This window comes from Trachemys scripta, chromosome 4 (genome assembly GCF_013100865.1).
Source record: "Trachemys scripta elegans isolate TJP31775 chromosome 4, CAS_Tse_1.0, whole genome shotgun sequence".
In the NCBI taxonomy this organism is placed as follows: Eukaryota; Metazoa; Chordata; order Testudines; family Emydidae; genus Trachemys; species Trachemys scripta.
The window spans coordinates 121,890,934-121,912,805 of NC_048301.1; the positions used below are offsets into that span (position 1 = coordinate 121,890,934).

At 49.7% G+C, this 21,872-nt stretch overlaps 1 protein-coding gene across 1 annotated transcript in view; it reads right to left on the reverse strand.

Moving 5' to 3' along the window:
- LOC117875743 (sushi, von Willebrand factor type A, EGF and pentraxin domain-containing protein 1-like) overlaps positions 1-21,872 on the reverse strand; it is a 243,151-nt gene that overhangs the window by 132,022 nt on the left and 89,257 nt on the right. Inside the window, exons 9-10 of the mRNA XM_034767083.1 lie at positions 3,086-3,154; positions 2,871-2,939 (exon numbers count right to left, since the gene is read on the reverse strand). Of these exons, the coding sequence (XP_034622974.1) occupies positions 2,871-2,939; positions 3,086-3,154 (138 nt within the window). The remainder of the gene's footprint in view (positions 1-2,870; positions 2,940-3,085; positions 3,155-21,872) is intronic.

Here is a 21,872-nt window from a genome sequence, read left to right on the forward strand (position 1 = left end):
TTTGAATCCAAAACTCTAGGCTTTTAGCAAATCCAAGTTCTTCCAATTTACCTGAGGAAGTACCAGCTACTTCTGCTCCTTTGGGGGGGACAGTTATGGGTTCGTCCTGGGTAATTATGTCTAAGGCAAAAAGAAGAGGAAAAAAGCCGTTATGAACATTACATCAGTCTCCCATCACCAGCTGGCCACTCAGAGCCAGGAGCTTGCCAAACTAATGTTTAGGAATCTGCATCTTTAGAGAGAAGACAGACTTATCCCACTTACACGTTGTCACAGTGAGAGCCCCTGTACTATCAGTTGGGCGACCCCTGCAGACTGCTGCTAGGATCCCATTCAGATATTCTAGGGGAAGCCCAAAGCAACCCCTACATTGAGCTGCCTACCACTTCCCTTTATAAAAATTCTCTCTCTCTCTCTTTTTTTTTTTTAAGAGCTCTAACAATTCCGTGGTTTGCAGCAGGGATGTGAAAGGCTCAATGTGGTGTCTCTTGCTGCCACCATGATTTACAAACTGCCAAAATCTGTCATTTCCTTTCAGTTTTACTCGTCAAAACTTCCTAGAGGGTAGGAACATGCTGTTCTCACTGAGCATTCTCTGCAATGTGTTGCCGTGTGCAACTCAGACCTATGCATCTCCATCCCTCACATCAAAATATGCTTTGGCCTAGGACAGGGGTCGGCAACCTATGGCACGCGTGCCAAAGACGGCATTCAAGCCGATTTTTAATGGCATGCTGCTGCCTGCCGTGCCATTAAAAATCCTGCCTGTCCCGGCCCGATCTTCTCCGCCTCCCCCCCTCCCCCCCGGGGCAAGGGGCAGAAGCATGGTCCTGCCGGCTCCCCTGCCTCTTCCCACAGTGTGCTGGGTTCCTGCCCCTCCTCCTCTCCGTCCCTCCCTGCCGGCCAATCAGCTGATGGCCCTTGTGAGGGAGGGGGTCGGAGAGGAGTGGAGTCACGGTGCTCGCTGCTCCCGGCGGAGGCAGAGAAGAAGCGGGGGCAGGGCCTTGGGGGGGGGTGAAATAGGGGCATATCCCCTCCAGCCCCCTGCGTGAGTACCCCACGACCCCACACACACACACAGGCCCCTGCCCTGAGCCCTGTACACCCCTCACACACATCCAGCCCTCTGCTTGACTACTTCAGCCCCCCCCCCAAGACCCTGACTGGCACCCCCACACATATCCAGGCCCCCCCACACCCCATGCACCCCCCACATCCTCACTCTTGCACCCCCCCCAAGCACCAAACAGGAGCTCCTGCACCGCCCCCCCCACATTCCCACCTGCACCCCTCACACCAAATGGGAGTTGCCCAGGTAAGCGCTCCACACCCAAACCTCCTGCCCCAACCCTGAGCCATTCTAGCTCCTCCCCAGACCCTTCACCCCCAGCCCTGTGCTCAGTGCACTCCCACCCTCAGCTCAGTGCAGAGAGAGAGGAAGAGAATGGGCCAGAACCAGGGAGAAGGTAGGTACCCACTGTATGTGGGCAGGGCCGGGACACCAGACCAGCAGCGGGTTGAGTGGGTCCCGCAGCCGGGATCCTGGCTGGCAGGAGTCGGCGGATGGAACCACTGAGCGGCACCAGGCTGAGCCGCTCAGCCCAGTGCCGGTCTGGGGTCCCGGCCACTGGCCTTGCACAGCCCACTGCCGGTCTGGGGATCTGGCTGCTGGACCCTTGCAGCCGGGGTCCCGGCCGCAGGCCCCGCTCAGCCCGCTGCCGGCCTAGGTGAACAGAACCCCAGACCAGCAGCAGGCTGAGTGGGCTGGTGGCGTAAGATCAACATTTTAATTTAATTTTAAATGAAGCTTCTTAAACATTTTGAAAACCTTGTTTATTTTACAATACAACAATACTTTAGTTCTATAATATATACACTTACAGAGAGAGAGACCTTCTAAAAAACATTAAAATGTATTACTGGCATGTGAAACCTTAAATTAAAGTGAATAAATGAAGATTCGGCACACCGCTTCTGAAAGGTTGCCGATCCCTGGCCTAGGAGAAGGATCACCATGCTGGGAACCAGGAGATGATGAGTTCAACTCATTATTTCTACTGACTGGTGTTAACACCCCTGTGCCCTTCAAAATCCTAGTTATCACTGAACAATCCATCCTCCCTGAATGAAAGTTACACAAGCTAGGAAGAGAACCCAGATCTCTAATATTGCAGAACCAAGTCTCATCCACTTGACCTAACCAAAAGAATTTGCCAAATCTAAATAGTTGGCTACGCAGTTTGTACAATGAGGTTATTCAAGCATATATAATCCATTGTTTTAGTGTGTTCTGCATCCTCCTCTAGTGGTTGGTCCATATAACAATTTACTCCTGCTGCCACCTATTACAATTACTTCTTTAACTTGATAGAGCTCTGTGCTACAGTACCTTAGGCCCAAGTGTCAAACCTCAATGACACATGGAGGTGGAGGACGGGACATGAGTTTCACATAGACTTCTTTTTTCTTTTTAAAAAGCCCAGAAGTTACATAAAGCCCACGTTATTGGCCACGTCACTCTCCTTTTGAGAGGAATCAGAGGAATGGGCCGAGGTCAGAGCTCTATGGGAATCCTTTGGAAAGTGGAAGGGGGAGAAGGACCCACCAAAAGGCTTTGATAACCAAAAGAGATGGTGCAGGAACAAGGAGAGAGGTAGGAAAACCAGGAGAGCATGGAGTGTGCATATGAACAACGAGCTCTCTGTCAAGTTTTTAGGTAAGCACTAAGTGAGCATCATCATATTTGCATCTGTGAATAGCGGAATTATAGAAATTAAATGACTTTCACACTGTACATTTCATTTTTATTCAAGTGGAAATTTGAACCCAAAATTCTAGACTTTTAGCAAATCAAAGTTTTTCCAATTTACCTGAGGAAGTACCAGCTACTTCTGTTCCTTTGGGAGGGACAGTCGTGGGTTTGTCCTGGGTAATTATGACTAAGGCTAAAAGAANTATTTGCATCTGTGAATAGCGGAATTATAGAAATTAAATGACTTTCACACTGTACATTTCATTTTTATTCAAGTGGAAATTTGAACCCAAAATTCTAGACTTTTAGCAAATCAAAGTTTTTCCAATTTACCTGAGGAAGTACCAGCTACTTCTGTTCCTTTGGGAGGGACAGTCGTGGGTTTGTCCTGGGTAATTATGACTAAGGCTAAAAGAAGAGGAAAAAGCAGTTATGAACATTACATCAGTCTCCCATCACCAGCTGGCCACTCAGATGTGAAAGGCTCAATGTGGTGTCTCTTGCTGCCACCATGAGTTACAAATTGCCAAAATCTGTCATTTCCCTTCAGTTTTACTCATCAAAACTTCCTACAGGGACTTCTAAAACCCCTGAACATGCTGTTCTCACTGAGCATTCACTGCAAGGTGTTGCCATGTGCAACTCAGAACTGTGCATCTCCATCCCTCACATCAACATATCCTTTGGCCTAGGAGAAGGTGCACCGTGTTGGGAATCAGGAGATGATGAGTTCAACTTTCCTTATTTCTACTGACTGGTGTTAACAATCCTGTGCCCTTCAAAACCCAAGTGTGGCGGGGTCAGACCACCCCGCCTTAACCCGGACAGAGTTAAGCCCCAGGGACTGGCAGCGGAAGTCCTGCTTCCCTGGGAAGACTGGGCATGCTCCAGGTGCTACAGGAGTATAAAGGGAGGGAGACCAGCTCATTCTGGGCTGTAATCTGTAGGAGAAGGACCTGCTGGGGGAGCTCCTGCGGAGGGCCAGCCACAGCCGCTGACTGCACCGGGAAGGGACGCCGTCCACGGCCCGCCTGCACCCTGGCGATTGGAGGAGACCCGGGAGACGACCAGATCCGCAGAGTACCAAGGACCCGATGACTCCTGGGAGACCCCAACAGAAGTGACCCTGGGAGGGTGACAGAGTGGTACCTTCCCCCTCCCTCCGCCCCGGGGAAACTCAGCGTGTTGCTACCGGGGCTGTCACATCCCAATGATAAAGACTCTGGCCGCTAGGCCACGCTACCCTCCACCAAGGGAGGCTTTATGGACTCTAGCTGGTAGGCCCCACTGCCCTGTAGCCAAGGGCCGTATTATAGACTCCAGCCATTAGGCCACGTTTCCCTGCATTAAAGGGGACACCTTGGACTCTGGCCACTAGGCCACACTGCCCTGAGCTAAAGGGCTATTTTATGGACGGTGGCGGATAGTCCACACCGCTCATACCCTTGGGGGCGTGGACCGCCACACCAAGTTATCACTGAACAACCCATCCTTCCTGAATGTAAATTACACAAGCTAGGAAGAGATCTCTAATATGGCAGATCTAAGTCTCACCCACTTAGCCTAAATGAAAGAATTTGCCAAATCTAAATACTTGGTTACGCAGCATGTACAATAAGGCTATTCATGCATATATAATTCAAAAATATCTATATGATTGACAATCTAAATTGAGTGAATATAAAACACACATGAAAGGTCTGTAACAGTTACTCTGCAACTGCTCCAATCAGGAGTTCTTCTTAAAGCCATAAAAATACCCTGACCTTCACAAGTTGGAAGCTGACTCCATTCAACTTGATCTCCCTTCAGCATACATTGGATGAAAGGCCGCCCACGTAATCTGAACCTAAAGAAAAGAGAAAAAGTTTCTTACTTAACTCTCCAGTTGCTCCTGCAATAGTCCAGAACTTTGGAAAAGGGGTTCTTTCTGCCAGTAAGTGACCCTGTAGGGTCATTCCTGCTGTAAGTACCAACATGAATCCTAGGACCAAGGAATGCTGAGTGGTTAAAGCCAATGTAGAACAAGCAAATAGGTGGGTATAAGATTGCAGAGACCATGTTAGCAGGTGAAATCCTTCCCCTTAAAATCTATACTAGCTAGATGCTTGGGAATTTCTGGGCAATATCTTTGTTGAACCTTAGCAAAGGGAAACAAGTAAGTCTCTCTTATCCACATTTTTAATGCTTATTTCTTACATCCGCAGAAGGTGGAAGAAGTCCCTAAAGAAGTTCCATTATTTGAAAAATACTAAGGACATTAGTAATTTTCCAGACTGTTAATCTTCTCCGAGTGTTCGCATGTGAAAGACATTTGGCTTTGCAGAATGGAGACTGCGCCACATCTTCCTCATTCCAATCTGCAGAACGGTGCTTGGGATGTGTGCTCTTGGCATTCTACACCTTTGATTATTGGCCCAGATAAATGGGGAGCAAAATACTAAAAGGGGTGTCTCTGTCACTCTGGAAGTCAGTAGCTCAGCCTGCTTAGTGCCATCATTCCTCTTCCTATTTTAAGTCTGCTCTTCTACCAAAGAGTTGGCAACAGTCCACACCCAAGACCCACTTAGCTGGACCTCTAGCTAATTCTTGCACAGGAAGTTCTGCATAGTGGCAATGCAGTCACTTAGCCTTCGCTACGTCCTTTCACACTACAGGCTAAAGGTCGTGGCCTTGTTTATTGGGCAAAGAGGTTTAGAGAAACAGATGAGAGGTGCACCTAGTAAAGCTGGTCTCTGCAGGTTCTTTCACTGGTCTGCTGAAACGGCTGGGGCCAACAAGGATAGACATGAACATCATGTGTGGCCAGGTGGCTACCGCTTTTCTTCCAACTTAGAACATTACACCCAAAGGCCACTTGTGCTGACAGCAACAACCGGGAGAGAAGACAGCTGCGCAAGGGCTGTCCCACTGCTGCCACTCTTTCAAAACCTGAACATCTCAATGTCCAAACCCAATCAGCCCATTGAAACCCAAAGCTTTTGTTGGTGGACACAATTCCAAGGTGTGCAGCTTCTGTACACTTCTACATAGGAAAATGTGAAGTATCACAACAATAGCTTGGACAACGAGGAGTCCTTGTGGCACCTTAGAGACTAACACATTTATTTCAGCATAAGCTTTCATGGGCTAAAACCCACTTCATCATCATCATTAGCCTACGAAAGCTTATGCCGAAATAAATGTGTTAGTCTCTAAGGTGCTACACGGACTTTGTTGTTTTTTCTGATACAAGCTAACACACCTACGTCTCTGAAACAACAGCTTGGACATTCTTGTGGGTGCAACTCAGCTGCAGTATTGCCTAGAGGAAAAACCACTGGACTGGGACTCAGGAAACTTGGATTCCATTCTCATTTCTGCCTCTGGCCTGTGGGTGACCTTGGGAAGTCATTTCCCCTCTGTGCTTCAGTTTCCCCATCTGTAAAATGGGGTAAACAATACTGCCCTCCTTTGTAAAGTGATTTGATATCTGATAACAGCTAGTTTTTATTACATCACCTGAGAAGAACGTAAGAACGGCCATACTGGGCAGACCAAAGGTCCACTGAGCCCAGGATCCTGTCCTCTGACAGAGACCAATGGCAGGTTCTCCAAAGGGAATGAACAGACAGGTTATCATCAAGTGATCCATGCTCTGTCACCCAATCCCAGCTTCTGGCAAACAGAGGCTAGGGACACCATCCCTGCCCATCCTCACTAATAGCCATTGATGGACCCATCTTCCATGAATCTATCTAGCTCCCTTTTGAACTCCGTTATAGTATTGGCCTTCACAACACCCTCTGGCAAGGAGTTCCAGAGGTTGACAGTGTGTTGCATGAAAAAATACTCCTCATATGGAAGCCGTTCTATACCCCCTAATCATTTTTTGTTGCCCTTTTCTGAACCTTTTCCAATTCTAATATATTTTTTTAGAGATGGGGCGACCACATCTGCATGCAGTATTCAAGGTGTGGGCATGGCTCCCAATCATCCTGATCCCAGCACAGGGAATTTAACCCTTGTTGCCTGCACATACAACCTAAATGGGTGACACAGTGAAAAACAAAATGATATATGAATTAAAACAAAGACATCCATGTTCATGCCATGTGCTTCCCTGTTCAATGACTGATGTCCCGAAAGTACCTACACAAGCCAATGAAACCAGAACCCAATCACATATTATGGTAGTTTTTTCCAACAGCAGCTTGATGAAATTGAAGCGCACACCATGATACCATAGCTGCACCAGCTTTCTCCCAACTTAATCTTTTAAATTAGATCGAAATTTCTATTATTATTTTTCCACTGTTCACCAAACTAAGCTCTGTGACTTAATCAGCACCGGTTGCCCAACACTCACCCGTCATCACAAATGATGTTTACTCTTGCACCAAACCGGTCATTTGTTGTATCAACAGCTCTGCCATGCTCTGGTCCTTTTGGAACACCACACGATTTCCCTAGCACAGAACAAGATCAGTGTTAGCGTGTTATTTTGATGCAACAAACTCTAACAGACTTAGAAGAGACTATGGCCGGGGTGGCCAAACTGTGGCTCACAAGCCGCATGTGGCTCTTTTACAGTGAAAGTGCAGCTCACGGAGTCCCCCTACCAGACTTGGGGGGGGGCAGCGTGGGACCTCTGCCTTGGAGCAGGGTGGTGGGGTGGGGGCTTCTGCCCAGCAGGGAGGTGGGTCTCAGGGTTTCAGCAGGAGTGGGGCTGAAGCCCTGAGCCCCAGCAGGTGCCTCTTGCTCCAGCTCTTGAACTTCTGAAGATTGTTGTATGCGGCTCGAAGGGTCGGTAAGTTTGGCCACCCCTGGACTATGGCAATGGCAGACTAGCAGTGCAGTTAGTTCACTCTCCTCTCTGGGGTTTTTTTCCTACTTAACTGTGGATATTCTTTTTGTCCATATTAAGTGTTGAATTCTATCACTTTGTCAACTTCAATGGCAGAGACTCCTCCTACCTGGTACAGGGAGTTATTTGTGATGCTTCCTCTGGTGCCAGGCACTTATTACCAGACAGAACACACCATCAGCCATTCACCATGTCCACATGCCAAACAGAAGAGACATGCTGCATTCAGGGACCACAGAGAAAGCTACAAATAGCACTAATGAGTATATTGGGAAAACATTTCTGTCCTTGATGTGGATAAGGATATAAAATATATGGCCTGTTATATACATGAAGTATTTTCCTAATCAGGCATGCCAGACTACTTGAGTCTAAGCCCTGGTCTACACTACGAGTTTAGGTTGAATTTAGCAGTGTTAGGTTGATTTAGAATCATAGAATATCAGGGTTGGAAGGGACCTCAGGAGGTCATCTAGTCCAACCCCCTGCTCAAAGCAGGACCAATTCCCAACTAAATCATCCCAGCCAGGGCTTTGTCAAGCCGGGCCTTAAAAACCTCTAAGGAAGGAGATTCCACCACCTCCCTAGGTTGCATTCCAGTGCTTCACCACCCTCCTAGTGAAATAGTGTTTCCTAATATCCAACCTAGACTTCCCCCACTGCAACTTGAAACCATTGCTTCTTTTTCTGTCATCTGTCACCACTGAGAACAGCCGAGCTCCATCCTCTTTGGAATCCACCCCTCCGGTAGTTGAAAGCAGCTATATTTAAAAACAATTTGCTGTGAATAGTCATTTTAAACCAGGAAGCTGAAGAGTTCATGTTTCCAACATGTGTGTCATATCCAGAGCTTTTAGACGTTTTGGAGGGAGGCAGATGATATTACAGAACTGAAGTTAAAATCCCGAGCATGAAGAGGGAGACCTGGGAGGAAGTGAAGACAGAGTTCCTTTCCTCTGAGCTGGCAAACTAGAGGATACAGACAGTCAATGACTTTTCCCAAAAGGCCTGAGGGAACTCTTATTGAAGGTTATAAAAGTATTTGCTTATAGCAGGGGAAGGCAACTGGTGGCACGCGTGCCAAAGGTGGCACATGAGCTGATTGGTCCTGGCCACTGCATTTTAGTTTAATTTTAAATGACGCTTCTTAAACATTTTAAAAACCTTATTTACTTTACATACAACAATAGTTTAGTTATAGATTATAGTTTTATAGAAAGAGACCTTCTAAAAACGTTAATATGTATTACTGGCACACGAAACCTTAAATTACAGTGAATAAATGAAGACTCAGCACACCACTTCTGAAAGTTGCCGACCCCTGGAATCAGTAGAATCAATGGTAAACAAGTTTAAAAAAAAAAAATTTTTAGAAGTACCGCCAACTGAGTTAGGCAACTCCTAACAGTGACCAGTACAAGGCAGACATTTGCCTCTCATAACACATTTCTTCAGATGTTCATTGGTTTGAGGTGAGGATGATGGTGGACTGGGTTGTTGGCCTTTTGAAGCAGGGAAGAAGAGCTCATATTATTTTGAGGAAATGCCTTGATACAGGTAGGACAAAGAACTCACAATAGATTGTGCTCTTCTAACAACAAACCTTCCAGCCTTCATTAAAACCCAGGCTGCAAACAATGATGCTAATTTAGCAGACTAATCTGAGTAACCAGGAGTTTCTATTTAAAGATATTACCATTTAGAATGTCCTCATTGGGATTTAACCCTGCACCCGTCCACTTGACCAAGCCTGTTTTGTCGACTTAAAGGTCTCTTGAAATTGATTTTTGTACTCCTCCCCGGCGAGGGGTTTAGCGCTAAAATCAACTTTGCTGGGTCGAATCTGGGGTAGTGTGGATGCAATTCGATGGTATTGGCCTCTGGGAGCTATCCCAGAGTTCTCTATTGTGACCGCTCTGGACAGCACTCTCAACTCAGATGCACTGGCCAGGTAGACAGGAAAAGACCCTGGAACTTTTGAATTTCATTTCCTGTTTGGCCAGCATGGCGAGCTGATCAGCACAGGTGAGCATGGAGTCCCAGAATCGCAAAAGAGCTCCAGCATGGACCAAATGGGAGGTACTGGATCTGATCGCTATATGGGGAGAAGAATCCATGCAGGCAAAACTCCATTCCAGAAGACGAAATGCCAATATATTTGCCAAAATCTCCAAGGGCATGATGGACAGAGGCTACAACAAGGACACACAGCAGTGCTGCGTGAAAGTTAAGGAGCTGAGGCAAGCCTACCAAGAAACAAAGGATGCAAACGGTCGCTCTGGGTCAGAGCCCCATACATGCTGGTTCTATGATGAGCTGCATGCAATTCTAGGGGTGGCCTCTACCACTACCACACCACTGTCCGTGGACACCTGCAAGGGCAGAGTCTCATGCAACAGGGAGGAGGAGTTTGAAGATGATGATGAGGAGGAGGAGGAGGTTGAGGATAGCGCACAGCAGGCAAGGAGATAATCCCTTCTCCCCAGCAGCCAGGAACTGTTCATCACCCTGGAGCCAAAACCCTTCCAACCCTCCCAAGGCGGCTCCCGGACCATGAATCTGGAGAAGGAACCTCTGGTGAGTGTACCTTTGTAAATATAATACAGAGTTTAAAAGCAAGCGTGTTTAATGATTAATTTACCACGCCAAGCCAGTAGCAAGTAGTCTGGAATCATTGCAGAACAAAACCTTGCAGCGAATGGGCCCTGGGTTTGGCTGTTTGCCTTTGCCTGAAAATAAATCATCCCCACTGTTAGCCACATGGTGGGGGGAGGCCCGTTCATGCTGAGCTGTTCGCATTTGGCTGACCAGGATCTTCCCTGATACTAGCCATGCAGTTTGGGGGGTGGGGTGTGTGTGTGAAGCAATCATCCCAGAGAATTGGGTCGGGGGGGAGGGGTTGGATTGTGCTGCACATTCATCTTAAAACCGCAGCCCCTGCTTTTAAATGGCCAACCCCACAGGCTTTGCTTGGTATGGGAAAGGAGGGCGCTGCTGTTTGAAACCGTTCCCACATGTTATGAAGGTTGAAGAAGCTGAAACCCTTTGCCTTACCATGTCTGCTGCAAGCCCAATTCTGTTGCCCAGCCGAGCGTGTGTGATGTCTCACACCAAACCGGCAGGCATTCAATATAAGAGGCAAAATGTGACCTTGTACCAAAAGCACATGTGCTATGTAATGTAAATCGCTTGATTCAGTGTGAAATAGTCTTCCCTTTGTTCTCTAAAATACATCTTTTTATGTACTACTCTCCTTTTTTCCCTCCCGCAGCTGCAAATGTTTCTATGCTCCCCCTATCATCTCTGTCCCAGAGGCTAGCGCAGATTAGAAGGCAAAAAAAAAACACACTCACGACGAGATGTTCTCAGAGCTCATGCGGTCCTCCCACACTGAAAGAGCTCAGCAAAATCGGTGGAGGCAAACAATGGCAGAGTCCAGGAAGGCGTTAAATGAACGCGATGAGAGGAGGGAGGAGCATGCTGCGAGGAGGCAGGATGCAATGCTGAGGCTAGTGGGGGAGCAAACTGACATGCTCAAGTGTCTGGTGGAGCTGCAGGAAAGGCAGCAGGAGCACAGACCACCGCTGCAGCCGCTGTATAACTGCCTGCCCTCCTCCCCAAGTTCCATTTCCTCCACACTCAAATGCCCAAGAATTCAGGGGGGAGGGAGGGAGGCTATGGGCACCCAGCCCTCCATCCCAGAGGATTGCCCAAGCAACAGAAGGCTGGCATTCAATAAGTTTTGAACTGTAGTGTGGCCTTGTCCTTTCCTCCCTCATCCACCACCCCACCCAATGCTTCCCTCCTCACCCACCCCTCCCAGGCTACCTTGCAAATTTTCCCCCTATTTATGTGATGAATTAATAAAGAATGCATGATTTTGGAACAATAATGACTTTATTGCCTCTGAAAGCAGTGATTGAAGGGGGGAGGGCAGTTGGCTTACAGGGAAGTACAGTCAACCAAGGCGGTGGGTTTTCATCAAGGAGAAACAAACAACTGTCACACCGTAGCCTGGCCACTCATGAAACTGGTTTTCAAAGCTTCTCTGATGCGCAGGGCACCCTGCTGTGCTCTTCTAATCGCCCTGGTGTCTGGCTGCGCGTAATCGACAGCCAGACGATTTGCCTCAACCTCCCACCCCACCATAAATGTCTCCCCCTTACTCTCACAGGTATTGTGGAGCACACAGCAAGCAGTAATAACAATGAGAATATTGGTTTTGCTGAGGTCTAACCTAGTCAGTAAACTGCACCAGCGAGCTTTTAAACATCCAAATGCACATTCTACCACCATTCTGCACTTGCTCAGCCTATAGTTGAACTGCTCCTTACTACTGTCCAGGGTGCCGGTGTATGGCTTCATGAGCCATGGCATTAAGGGGTAGGCTGGGTCCCCAAGGATAACTATAGGCATTTCAACACCCCCAACAGTAATTTTCTGGTCTGGGAAGTAAGTTCCTTCCTACAGCTGCTCAAACAGACCAGAGTTCCTCAAGATGCGAGCGTCATGCACCTTTCCCGGCCATCCCACGCTGATGTTGGTGAAACGTCCCTTGTGATCCTCCAGTGCTTGCAGCACCATTGAAAAGTGCCCCTTGCGGTTTACGTACTGGCTGCAAAGGTGGTCCCGTCCCAAGATAGGGATATGCGTTCCGTCTATCGCCCCACCACAGTTAGGGAATCCCATTGCAGCAAAGCCATCCACTATGACCTGCACATTTCCCAGAGTCACTACCCTTGATAGCAGCATCTCAGGGATTGCATTGGCTACTTGGATCACAGCAGCCCCCACAGTAGATTTACCCACTCCAAATTGATTACCGACTGACCGGTAGCTGTCTGGCGTTGCACGCTTCCAGAGGGCTATCGCCACTTGCTTCTCAACTGTGAGGGCTGCTCTCACCTTGGTATTCTTGCGCTTCAGGGCAGGGAAACGCAAGTAACAAAGTTCCATGAAAGTGCCCTTACACATGCAAAAGTTTCGCTGCCACTGGGAATCATACCAGACCTGCAACACTATGCAGTCCCACCAATCTGTGCTTGTTTCCCGGGCCCAGAATCGATGTTCCACGACATGAACCTGCCCCATTACCACCATGATGTCCAAATTTCCAGGGCCTGTGCTTTGAGAGAAGTCTGTGTCCATGTCCTCATCACTATCGTGATCACGCTGTCGTTGCCTCCTCGCCTGCTTTTGCAGGTTCTGCACATACTGCAGGATAATGCGTGAGGTGTTTACAATGCTCACAACAGCAGCGGTGAGCTGAGTGGGCTCCATGCTAGCTGAGTGGGCTCCATGCTAGCCGTGGTATGGCGTCTGCAGGAGAGCAGGAAAGCAGAGTTGCAGCGGAAGCGGTGGATGACGACGGATGACATGAGAATAGATATTTATACCAAACGACGAGAGGACGTGAGAGGTGGATTCATGGCACCAGGAAAGCAGGAGAGCAGAGTTGCAGCGGAAGCGGTGGAGGACGATGGTTAGCCACATTTCCTGAGGAAGAACACACGTACCCGGGAGCCCATGACAGACAACATGGAGAAATTCGCTATCGAGGCAAGAGCAGGAGAGCAGAGTGCCAGCAGAAACGGTATATGACGATGGTTTGAAGACCTACTGCACAGTCTGCTGCCAGCAGCACCCAGGACACAACAGTGGCGGTGAGCTGAGCGAGCTGCACGCTTGCCATGGCATGGCGTCTACGCGGAAAAAAGGCGCGAAACGATTGTCTGCCGTTGGTTTCACGGAGGGAGGGGAGACTGATGACATGTACCCAAAAAGACCCTCGACAATGTTTTTGCCCCATCAGGCATTGGGAGTTTAACCCACAATTCCAACGGGCGGCGGAGACTGCAGGAACTGTGGGATAGCTACCCACAGTGCACCGCTCCGTAAGTCGATGCTAGCCACGGTAGTGAGGATGCACTCCACCAATTTAATGCGCTTAGTGTGGAAATATGCAATCGACTGTATAAAATTGATTTCTAAAAATCAACTTCTATAAAATCGACCTAATTTTGTAGTGTAGGCATACCTTAAGACTGCACAAGAAATTCACATCAGTATTAAGTGTGACAAAGTTCCTTCTCTATCTTGGTGGGTCCTGCGCTTATTGGCAGATTTTCTTGCCTCAGAGATTCACCATGTGGGTTGGGGAACAGCCCAGAGACCTTCCCCTCTGGTTGAACCCACAGTCCAGGTCAATTGGTTGGTTTGGGGGGAACCCGGGCCTGCCCTCTGCTCCAGGTTCCAGCCCAGGGCCCTGTGGACTGCAGTTGTCTATAGTGCCTCCTGTAACAGCTGCATGAGAGCTACAATTCCCTGGGCTACTTCCCCATGACCTCCTCCAAACACCTTCCTTATTCTCACCACAGGACCTTCTTCTTGGTGTCTGTTAATGCTTATACTCCTCAGTCCTTCAGCAGCACATCCTCACTCCCAGCTCCTTGCGCCTCTTACTCCCAGCTCCTCACACTCACACCACAAACTGAAGTGAGCTCCTTTTAAAACATCGGTGCCCTGATTAGCCTGCCTTAATTGATTCTAGCAGCTTCTTCTTAATTGGCTCCAGGTGTCCTAATTAGCCTGCCTGCCTTAACTGGTTCTAGTAGGTTCCTGATTACTCTAGTGCAGCCCCTGCTCTGGTCACTCAGGGAACAGAAAACTACTCATCCAGTGACTAGTATATTTGCCCTCTACCAGACTCCTGTACCCCACTGGTCTGGGTCTGTCACATAAGATATAGCCTATGTTTGTCAAACAGAATATAATACAGAAATACAAGGAGCTGCGGTTAAGGGTGATCACTCAGTTGGCTCCTTCCTCTCACCCTGTATTAATGTAGGTTTTTAAATGGAATACAAGAGATACAGACTCAATATGAGTAGCTTTGCCAAAACTTATGGCATTATTCACAATGCAGGCCATGCATCATTTAAATTTTGTTATGTATTTTGGGGTATTTGAACAACTCTGCCATACATATAGTTATTAAATATTGCATTTATTTTTTAATACGGTGAGTCAGTTTGGTTGAACTGTTTGCTGAATGAGCGCTCTCTGAGGCTAGAATTTTTAAATGTGTGAATTTTAACAACAAAAATAACACACCTCTACCCCGATATAACGAGACCCGATATAACATGAATTCTGATATAACGCGGTAAAGCAGTGCTCTGGGGGGGGGCGGGACTGCGCACTCCGGCGGATCAAAGGAAGTTCGATATAACGCAGTTTCACCCATAATGTGTTAAGATTTTTTGGCTCCCGAGGACAGCATTATATTGAGGTAGAGGTGTACTATTATTCTCCTTCACATGTAGTTTCCAGGGATACTGTGCTCACCATTTTTAAATGGAGATTTACCACAGCATGATATTAACTTTTACTTCATTATTTGTGATTTCCTATTGCTGCTGGGAAGCACAACGAACACAATGAAAAGCTTAACTACTGCAAGCGCTGTCTAACGTTCAATAGTACTCACTTTGCTTTCTCTCTACATTTAAAGCTTAACTGAAATTTTACATCAAAACCTGACAAAAGGGTTTTTCAAACTAACATTGACAAACCAGTACTGAAATGTGAACCAGCTGCTTAACACAAAACACTCCTATCTGCTCACAGAGGGCCACTCGCTCAATGGAGAGAGAAAAGTGACAAAAAAGACACCCACCTCTACAGAACTCAGGGGCTTCTGACCACGTTGAATTCTCAAGACAAGTAATGACAGGTCTCAGTTCGGTGCTCTCATATCCTGGACGACAGACATAACTCACAGTGGCCCCATTAGCATGGAAATTCTTCTTCTCATCTTCCTCACTTAAGACAGCAGATTTTAACCTTGGTGTGGCACCACAGCTAGCTAGCAAGGAAAAAAAAATAGGCACAAAAATGGTACTTTTAACTTTCTATGTATATATAAATACACACACACATATATATATTAAAAAAAAAAAAACCAGAAACACTAAGTGTGCACAACTCTGTAACATAAGTGAAGGGTACCAAACAGGTAACAGGTACCCTGCACAAAAATTTATGATTTAGAGGCAGCAGCAGCTATTACAGTACAGCCACAGAACAGCATATGAGCATTAGAGCAGGACATTTTGGGACTATTGCCTGGAGATCTGGAGAAAAGTGGACGATGGATCCTGGCTTCACTGGGGTTTTCTTGGCGGAGGCCCCAGGTGCCATCCTTGGTTGGGCCCCGGCGTCAGCGCCCTGGAGGAAGCATGAGGATGACTTGCAAGGGATCTGGGAGACCCAAGAGGGACTATGGGAGGGGCACTGGGCCCTCCACAAACAGTTGGTGCAGCTGGCAAGGGAGCAGCGAGTCCTGGTAAAACTCCTCCGGAGGGAGTTTCTGAGGAGCCGCTGAGAGCATGACAGAAAGTCGAGCGCCAAGGCCAGGAGGCCTGGGGCTAAGTGCTGGACTTGTTATGCCTGTGAGTGTCAGGGACATTTGAGATGGGACTATCCCTACTGGGTTGGGGGCAGGGAGACGTACCCAGAATAAGGGAAGGGACAAGACCCTGAGAAACACTGTTGGGTGAAGAAACCCAAGAGGGGATCAACATGTTGGGCCTCTGGGCCGTGAGGGCACCTGTGGCGGGATTGCCCAGAACCAAGGAACACATCCCAGGCAGCCCAGAGAGGGCTAGGCCCAGGAAGGACTGGAAAAGGCCCAAGGCCAGGAGGAGGCAAGGAGCTTGCTTCTTCTGCCAGGAAAGGGGCCATATTAGGAGACACTGCCCCTTCAAGGGACGAGGGGTGCAGGGCGGGATACCTAAGGACCCTGGTGGGGGTGTGTGTGTGAAGGCCGGCAGGGTCGACACTGCAGTGGGAGCAGTTGACCTACCGGGGACCAGACCCAACGGAAGGTATCCGAGAAAGGTACTGCGACAGAGTGGGTCCAGCAGGAAGCGGGGGCCCAGACTGACAGAGAGCAGGCTACAGCGGGAACCCAGACCCTGAAGTTAGAGGGCCTGGGGGATGTTAGCCTAGGTATGCGACTGATGGCAGCAGAAGAGGCCTGCTGGACAGCGGAGGTGGAGCTACAAAAAGCCAAAAAGGAGAAGGAAGACCCAGCCTTAAAACTGAAGGACAGTGAGGAGAGGTGAGTGCAGCTGGCGGGACATCTCTGGGCTGCACAGGCTAGAGGACCCCCCTTCCCCCAGGCGTGGGATTTTGAGGAGGGTGTGTGTAACGGGGCAGTTACCCTGCTCCTGAGAGAAAAGGCTGGGCTGATGGGGAAGCAAGGACAGCTGGGGCCACGCCCCAATTGGGCCACAGCTGGCCCTAGCTAAGGGCTGTGAGCCAGGGGCTGAGTCAGTCTCTGCAGAGGTGAAAGTGAGCTGGTACGCTGTGCCAGACCGGACCGGACCAGACTGGCTTCCCCAGGCTGGTGCTTTAATGGGCCCGGGGCTCCCTGCAGTGGCGGGAGCCCCGGGCCCTTTAAATCGCCTCCAGAGCCCCGATGCCGCTACCCTGGGGCTCAGGCAGCCAGGCTCGGGTGGCAATTTAAAGAGTCCGTGGCTCCTGCCGCTGCAGGGAGCCCTTTGAAGTGTCACCTGAGCCTGCTGCTGCTACCCTGAGGCTCAGGAGCCCCTGGGTAGCGGTGGCAGGGCTCTGCTGGCAATTTAAAGGGCCTGGAGCTCCACTGTGGTAGCGGCGGCCAGAGCCCCGGGCCCTTTAAATCGCCCCTTAGCCCCAGAGCTCTGCAGCTGGTAGCTCTGGGGGTGATTAAAAGGCCCCACCTCTTCCACGCTCCCACTCAGGACTCCGGCGTACCGGTAAGTCCTTTAAGTTACTTTCACCCCTGAGTCTCTCTCTAGGTGTGGAGAGAGAAGGACCTGGCTGCCTGGGAGAAAAGGATATTTGAACTGGAGCAGTGCTAGGGAATAGGGCAAGGGAGATGGGGCGCTCCAGTCTGCAAAACCCCTAGGCTGCTGGGCTTATACAAGGCCTAAAGAGAGGTACTGGGGTTAGGCAGAGGCAGCTGGTCCAAACCCCCTTTGCCAGTGATGAGTGGTTTAGAGACTGCAGTGAGCAGGGGCTAAGTGATGACTGGCAGTAGCCACTGAGGCAAGGTGGAGATAGGGGGTTCGGGGTTCCCCTGGGAGGGGAGACCCAGAGCGGAGGTACCGCAGGGGAAGAACTCCGAGGTAAAGGGCACCGGGGTCCGGGCGGGACACAGGGCCTGATGCAGGTGAGCCACCGACCTGCAGAGGGCGCTCCGGGCTGAAGTCGAGCTAATTCCCAGGAGCACCAGCAGGAGGCGCCGTGCCAATGACTCTCACTTCACTACAGGGACAAACTGTCTCTTTATTACATATGTACAGAGCACAACACAAGGGGCCCATGATACCCAATTGGGACCTTTATGCAATATTGGAATATAAGTGGTACTATGCAGGTAAATCATTTCTGAAAGAGCTTTATTTCATATTTACCTACTGATGCAGGAAAACTGTCTGAGCATCCCAACCTATTTCTGTGCAGTCAAAACTCAAATATAAATTTACTTCCCATTCCTGTCGGTCTAAACCAAACATTCCTGAATCAAACACAAGTCGTCTCACTGATGGATGTTCCCAGATTGCTTTGCAACAAGATTCTTGAATAAGCAGGTTAATTGTCTATGGCCACTGATCCAGCAAGGAACTTGAAACTAGTTATTAAAGCTAATTTTGAGTAGACCTATTCAGTGGGGGAAAGTCTGACATTTCCATCAGCGAAGGGTGGCCCCAGCAAATTTGTTCCAGAGAAAATAAAATACTTACAACTACAAAACTCTCCAACGGTTGACCACTCAGAGTTTGAAAGGCAAACGAGTGTGTCTGACTGTCCAGGGATTTTAAAAAAGCCGTCACGGCACCTGTATGTCACTTCTGTGCCGACAGGGAAGCCCTCTGTGCGACTAGTATCATGGTGGACAGCACGACTGAATGTTGGCGGGGCCCCACACAGACCTGTCAGAAAAACATAAGAACAACCTCTCATTTATAAATAAATAAATTAATGGAGATATCCCATCTCCTAGAACTGGAAGGGACCTTGAAAGGTCATCGAGTCCAGCCCCCTGCCTTCACTAGCAGGACCAAGTACTGATTTTTCCCCCAGATCCCTAAGTAGCCCCCTCAAGGATTGAACTCTCAACCCTGGGTTTAGCAGGCCAATGCTCAAACCACTGAGCTAATAGGAGAGAGATTTATTTTAACTATTTTCACACAGCTGGCTTCGTTGAAAAGGATCGTGACATGCCTTAGATGCTACAGGGACCTGCCACAGGCCAGGTGAGCCCCGTTCTGGGGGGTTCCTCAGTGTTGTGTATTTGGTTGTCGTGGTTTTTGTTCCTATGGAAACTGAGTTAGATTATTAGGGGATAGCACAGTCAGTTTTGGCTGGTTAGGTCAGCTCAGTATCTGTAAATAAATGGTTGCTTTGTAAGCTTGCTGCTCTCTAGTCTCAAGTGATGTCTTCCTAAGCCTGCTGCCCCCAAGGATATAACAAAGTGGTGACGAGGGTGGGATACCTGTGCTGCCCCAGCAACAGAAGGAAGTAAAAGTCAAGGTAAACAAACAAACACAAACAAACAAACAAACAACTGCTTGTTGGCACGCACTCTAAGCAAAGCAGAAACTAACTATGCCCAAATCGAACGTGAGGCATTGGAAATCGTTTTTGGAATTCAAAAGTTTCATCAGTACCTGTTTGGGCGGAAGTTTACTCTTCTCACAGACCATCAACCTCTGACGTCAATTTTTGGACCCTACACAGGCATTCCCCCAGTAGCTGCTAGTCGTATGCAACTTTGGGCACTGTTACTTTCAGCGCTCATACATAAAATCAAATATCGAAAATCCACTCTGCACGGCAATGCAGATGACCTCTCAAGGTTGCCTTTGCCGGTCAAACATCATATTAGCCAAGATGGTCAGGGGTGCAAACGTATGCTCTGGGTGTCCTTAACCCTCTGACTGCCGGACTCTGGCACTGGACGACAGGGCATTGATCACACTATAATCGCCCTGTTCTGTTGACTCCCTGTGAAGCATCTGGCACCGACTACTATCAGAGGCAGGATACTGGGGTAGATGGACCATTGGTCAGACCCACTACAGCCATTCTTATAGTCACTGCCTTGTGTTTCTGCCTTCAAACAGCATCCTTGATCCTCTCCACTTCTATAACTGCCCCTTCCCAGACAAATCTCACACCTGTACTCCATACACCTCCTCCTCCTCTTGTCTGAGCTCACTGATCAAATTCCCTTTCTTAATTCTGTCTGATCTGGGCTTCCATTAGCCTGCACTCCCCTGCTGATCCTGTCCTCTCTTGGGACCATCTCATCGGCTCACAAGACTTCAGCTACCAGCTCTGCGCTCGTTCCTCACAACACATCCAGGTGCTGGGGGCATCATCCCTGGAGCCAACAACTTATTCTCCCCACTTCCCAGTGAGACGGTGAAGGGGTTAATTACACTAAAACCGGGCTGAGAGGCCGCATCACCAATAGAGGAACCAGCACAGCCGGAGTAAAGCCAGGGGCCGGGTGAGCAAAGGGCTCCACGCACAGTTATCTGGGGTCCCACCCCAGACCCCGGCCCCGCACAGCCCCGCTGCAGACGGTGAGTTGGTTTCCCAGGCCGGGGGACGGGCACTGGGGAGCTCCGGGCTTGTCTCTCACGGGCAGAAGCGGGGCCAAGACAAGACATCGCCCCGGCGGGTCTCTGGCAGCGGAAACACCCGCCCCGACGGGCCGTGGGGCCAAGCCCGCTGCCCTGCCCGCTCACACCTGTCCCCCGGCCCGGGCTGTCCCGCGGCCGCTCGCTCCCCAGGGCCCCGACTGGCCGGGCCGAGCCCCTGCGCCCGCAGCCAGTGGGGCGGTGCCGCCTCGGGCGGGGCTCGCTGCCCCCCGCTCCGCACCCCGCGCAGCCAGTGCGGGGCAGCCGCAGGTCCCCGCCCGCCGGCCCCGCGCAGCCCGGGGCACCGCCCGCTGCTGGGGCCGCCGCGACTCACCGCGAGCCCCGGGCAGGGGCAGCAGCAGCAGCAGCGTCAGGAGCCCCCGGGCGCCGGGCGGGCAGCGCGGAGCCGAGACCATGGCGGGGCCGGCAGCGGAGTCTCCGGGGCGCGACCGCTCGCTCCGGCTCTGCCGGCACCGTCGGGGGCCGGAGCTCGGGGACAGCGATGAAAGGGGGCGGGAGCAGGGCGTGGCCAGGAGAGGATGGAGCGGGACTTGTGTCACTGCTTTGCACCCAGGCGCTGTCCGGGGAGCCGGTGCTGGGGTCGGGGGGAGGGGAGAAGAGGCTGCGCTGGGCCCCGAGTTATTGGTTCGCCCCAGAGATCAGCATCGATCCTGTGTCCCAGCAGGCAGGGGGACCTGCCCAGACACATACATAGAGGGGGCCGGCTCGCCCCGCTGCACGTGTGTCTTTGTGGGTGCAGCCGTGGGCACATTACACAGAGGGGCATCTGCACCTGGAGCCACCACCAGATCTAACCCTTGTTTGCTTTTGCTCATTAGGATGTAAAATTGAAACATTTAAAGCCCTCCACGGGTTTCCCTTCTCGTCTGTATCCCTGAGTGCAACAGTCTTCCCCGGCGCTGCTGCCGGGAGCGGGCTTCCTACCACTGGCGGAGCTGTTTCTTTCAAAAGATATAAAATCCATTGTTTGTATTAACCTAACTCTGTTCACTTTTTTCCCTTTATGAACAAGCTGCATGTCACTGTTATTATATTAGGCCACAAGAGTCTGAGACGGGGGCTTTGACAGGGGCTGTGTTATTTAGAAACTTTTATTTAAAAACGACTTCCTCTTTCTTTGATGGAAATTCAACCATCAGACATGGCTGGTATTTAATCTGAATATTGATGCATTTCCCGCACAGTCTCAGTGTTGAGAGAGGTGGGGGAAGGAAGAGGAAACAGTTCCATAATGCATAGACCTGGTCCATTCCACACGACTCTATTTAGTTTCTGATCCAACACAGTAGGACACATGTTTTTACATTCTGGCAAGAGTCACTGACTGAAAGGGGTGTTTAAAGAGGGCCCGAGTAAGTACTCAGTAACGACTGCTGGACCTGGCTAAAGTTTTTATTAGTTTTCCTTTTTAAATGATTGTCTGTAAATTCAATATAAACAGTGAGTCACTACGTTTGAAGAAAATGTTGTACTCGCTGACTAAGAGGCAGGGTCTTTGTCCCACAAAGGTTACAACCTAAGGCCCTGTTTCTGTACGCTGTTCTGTGTTGCTGCTCTG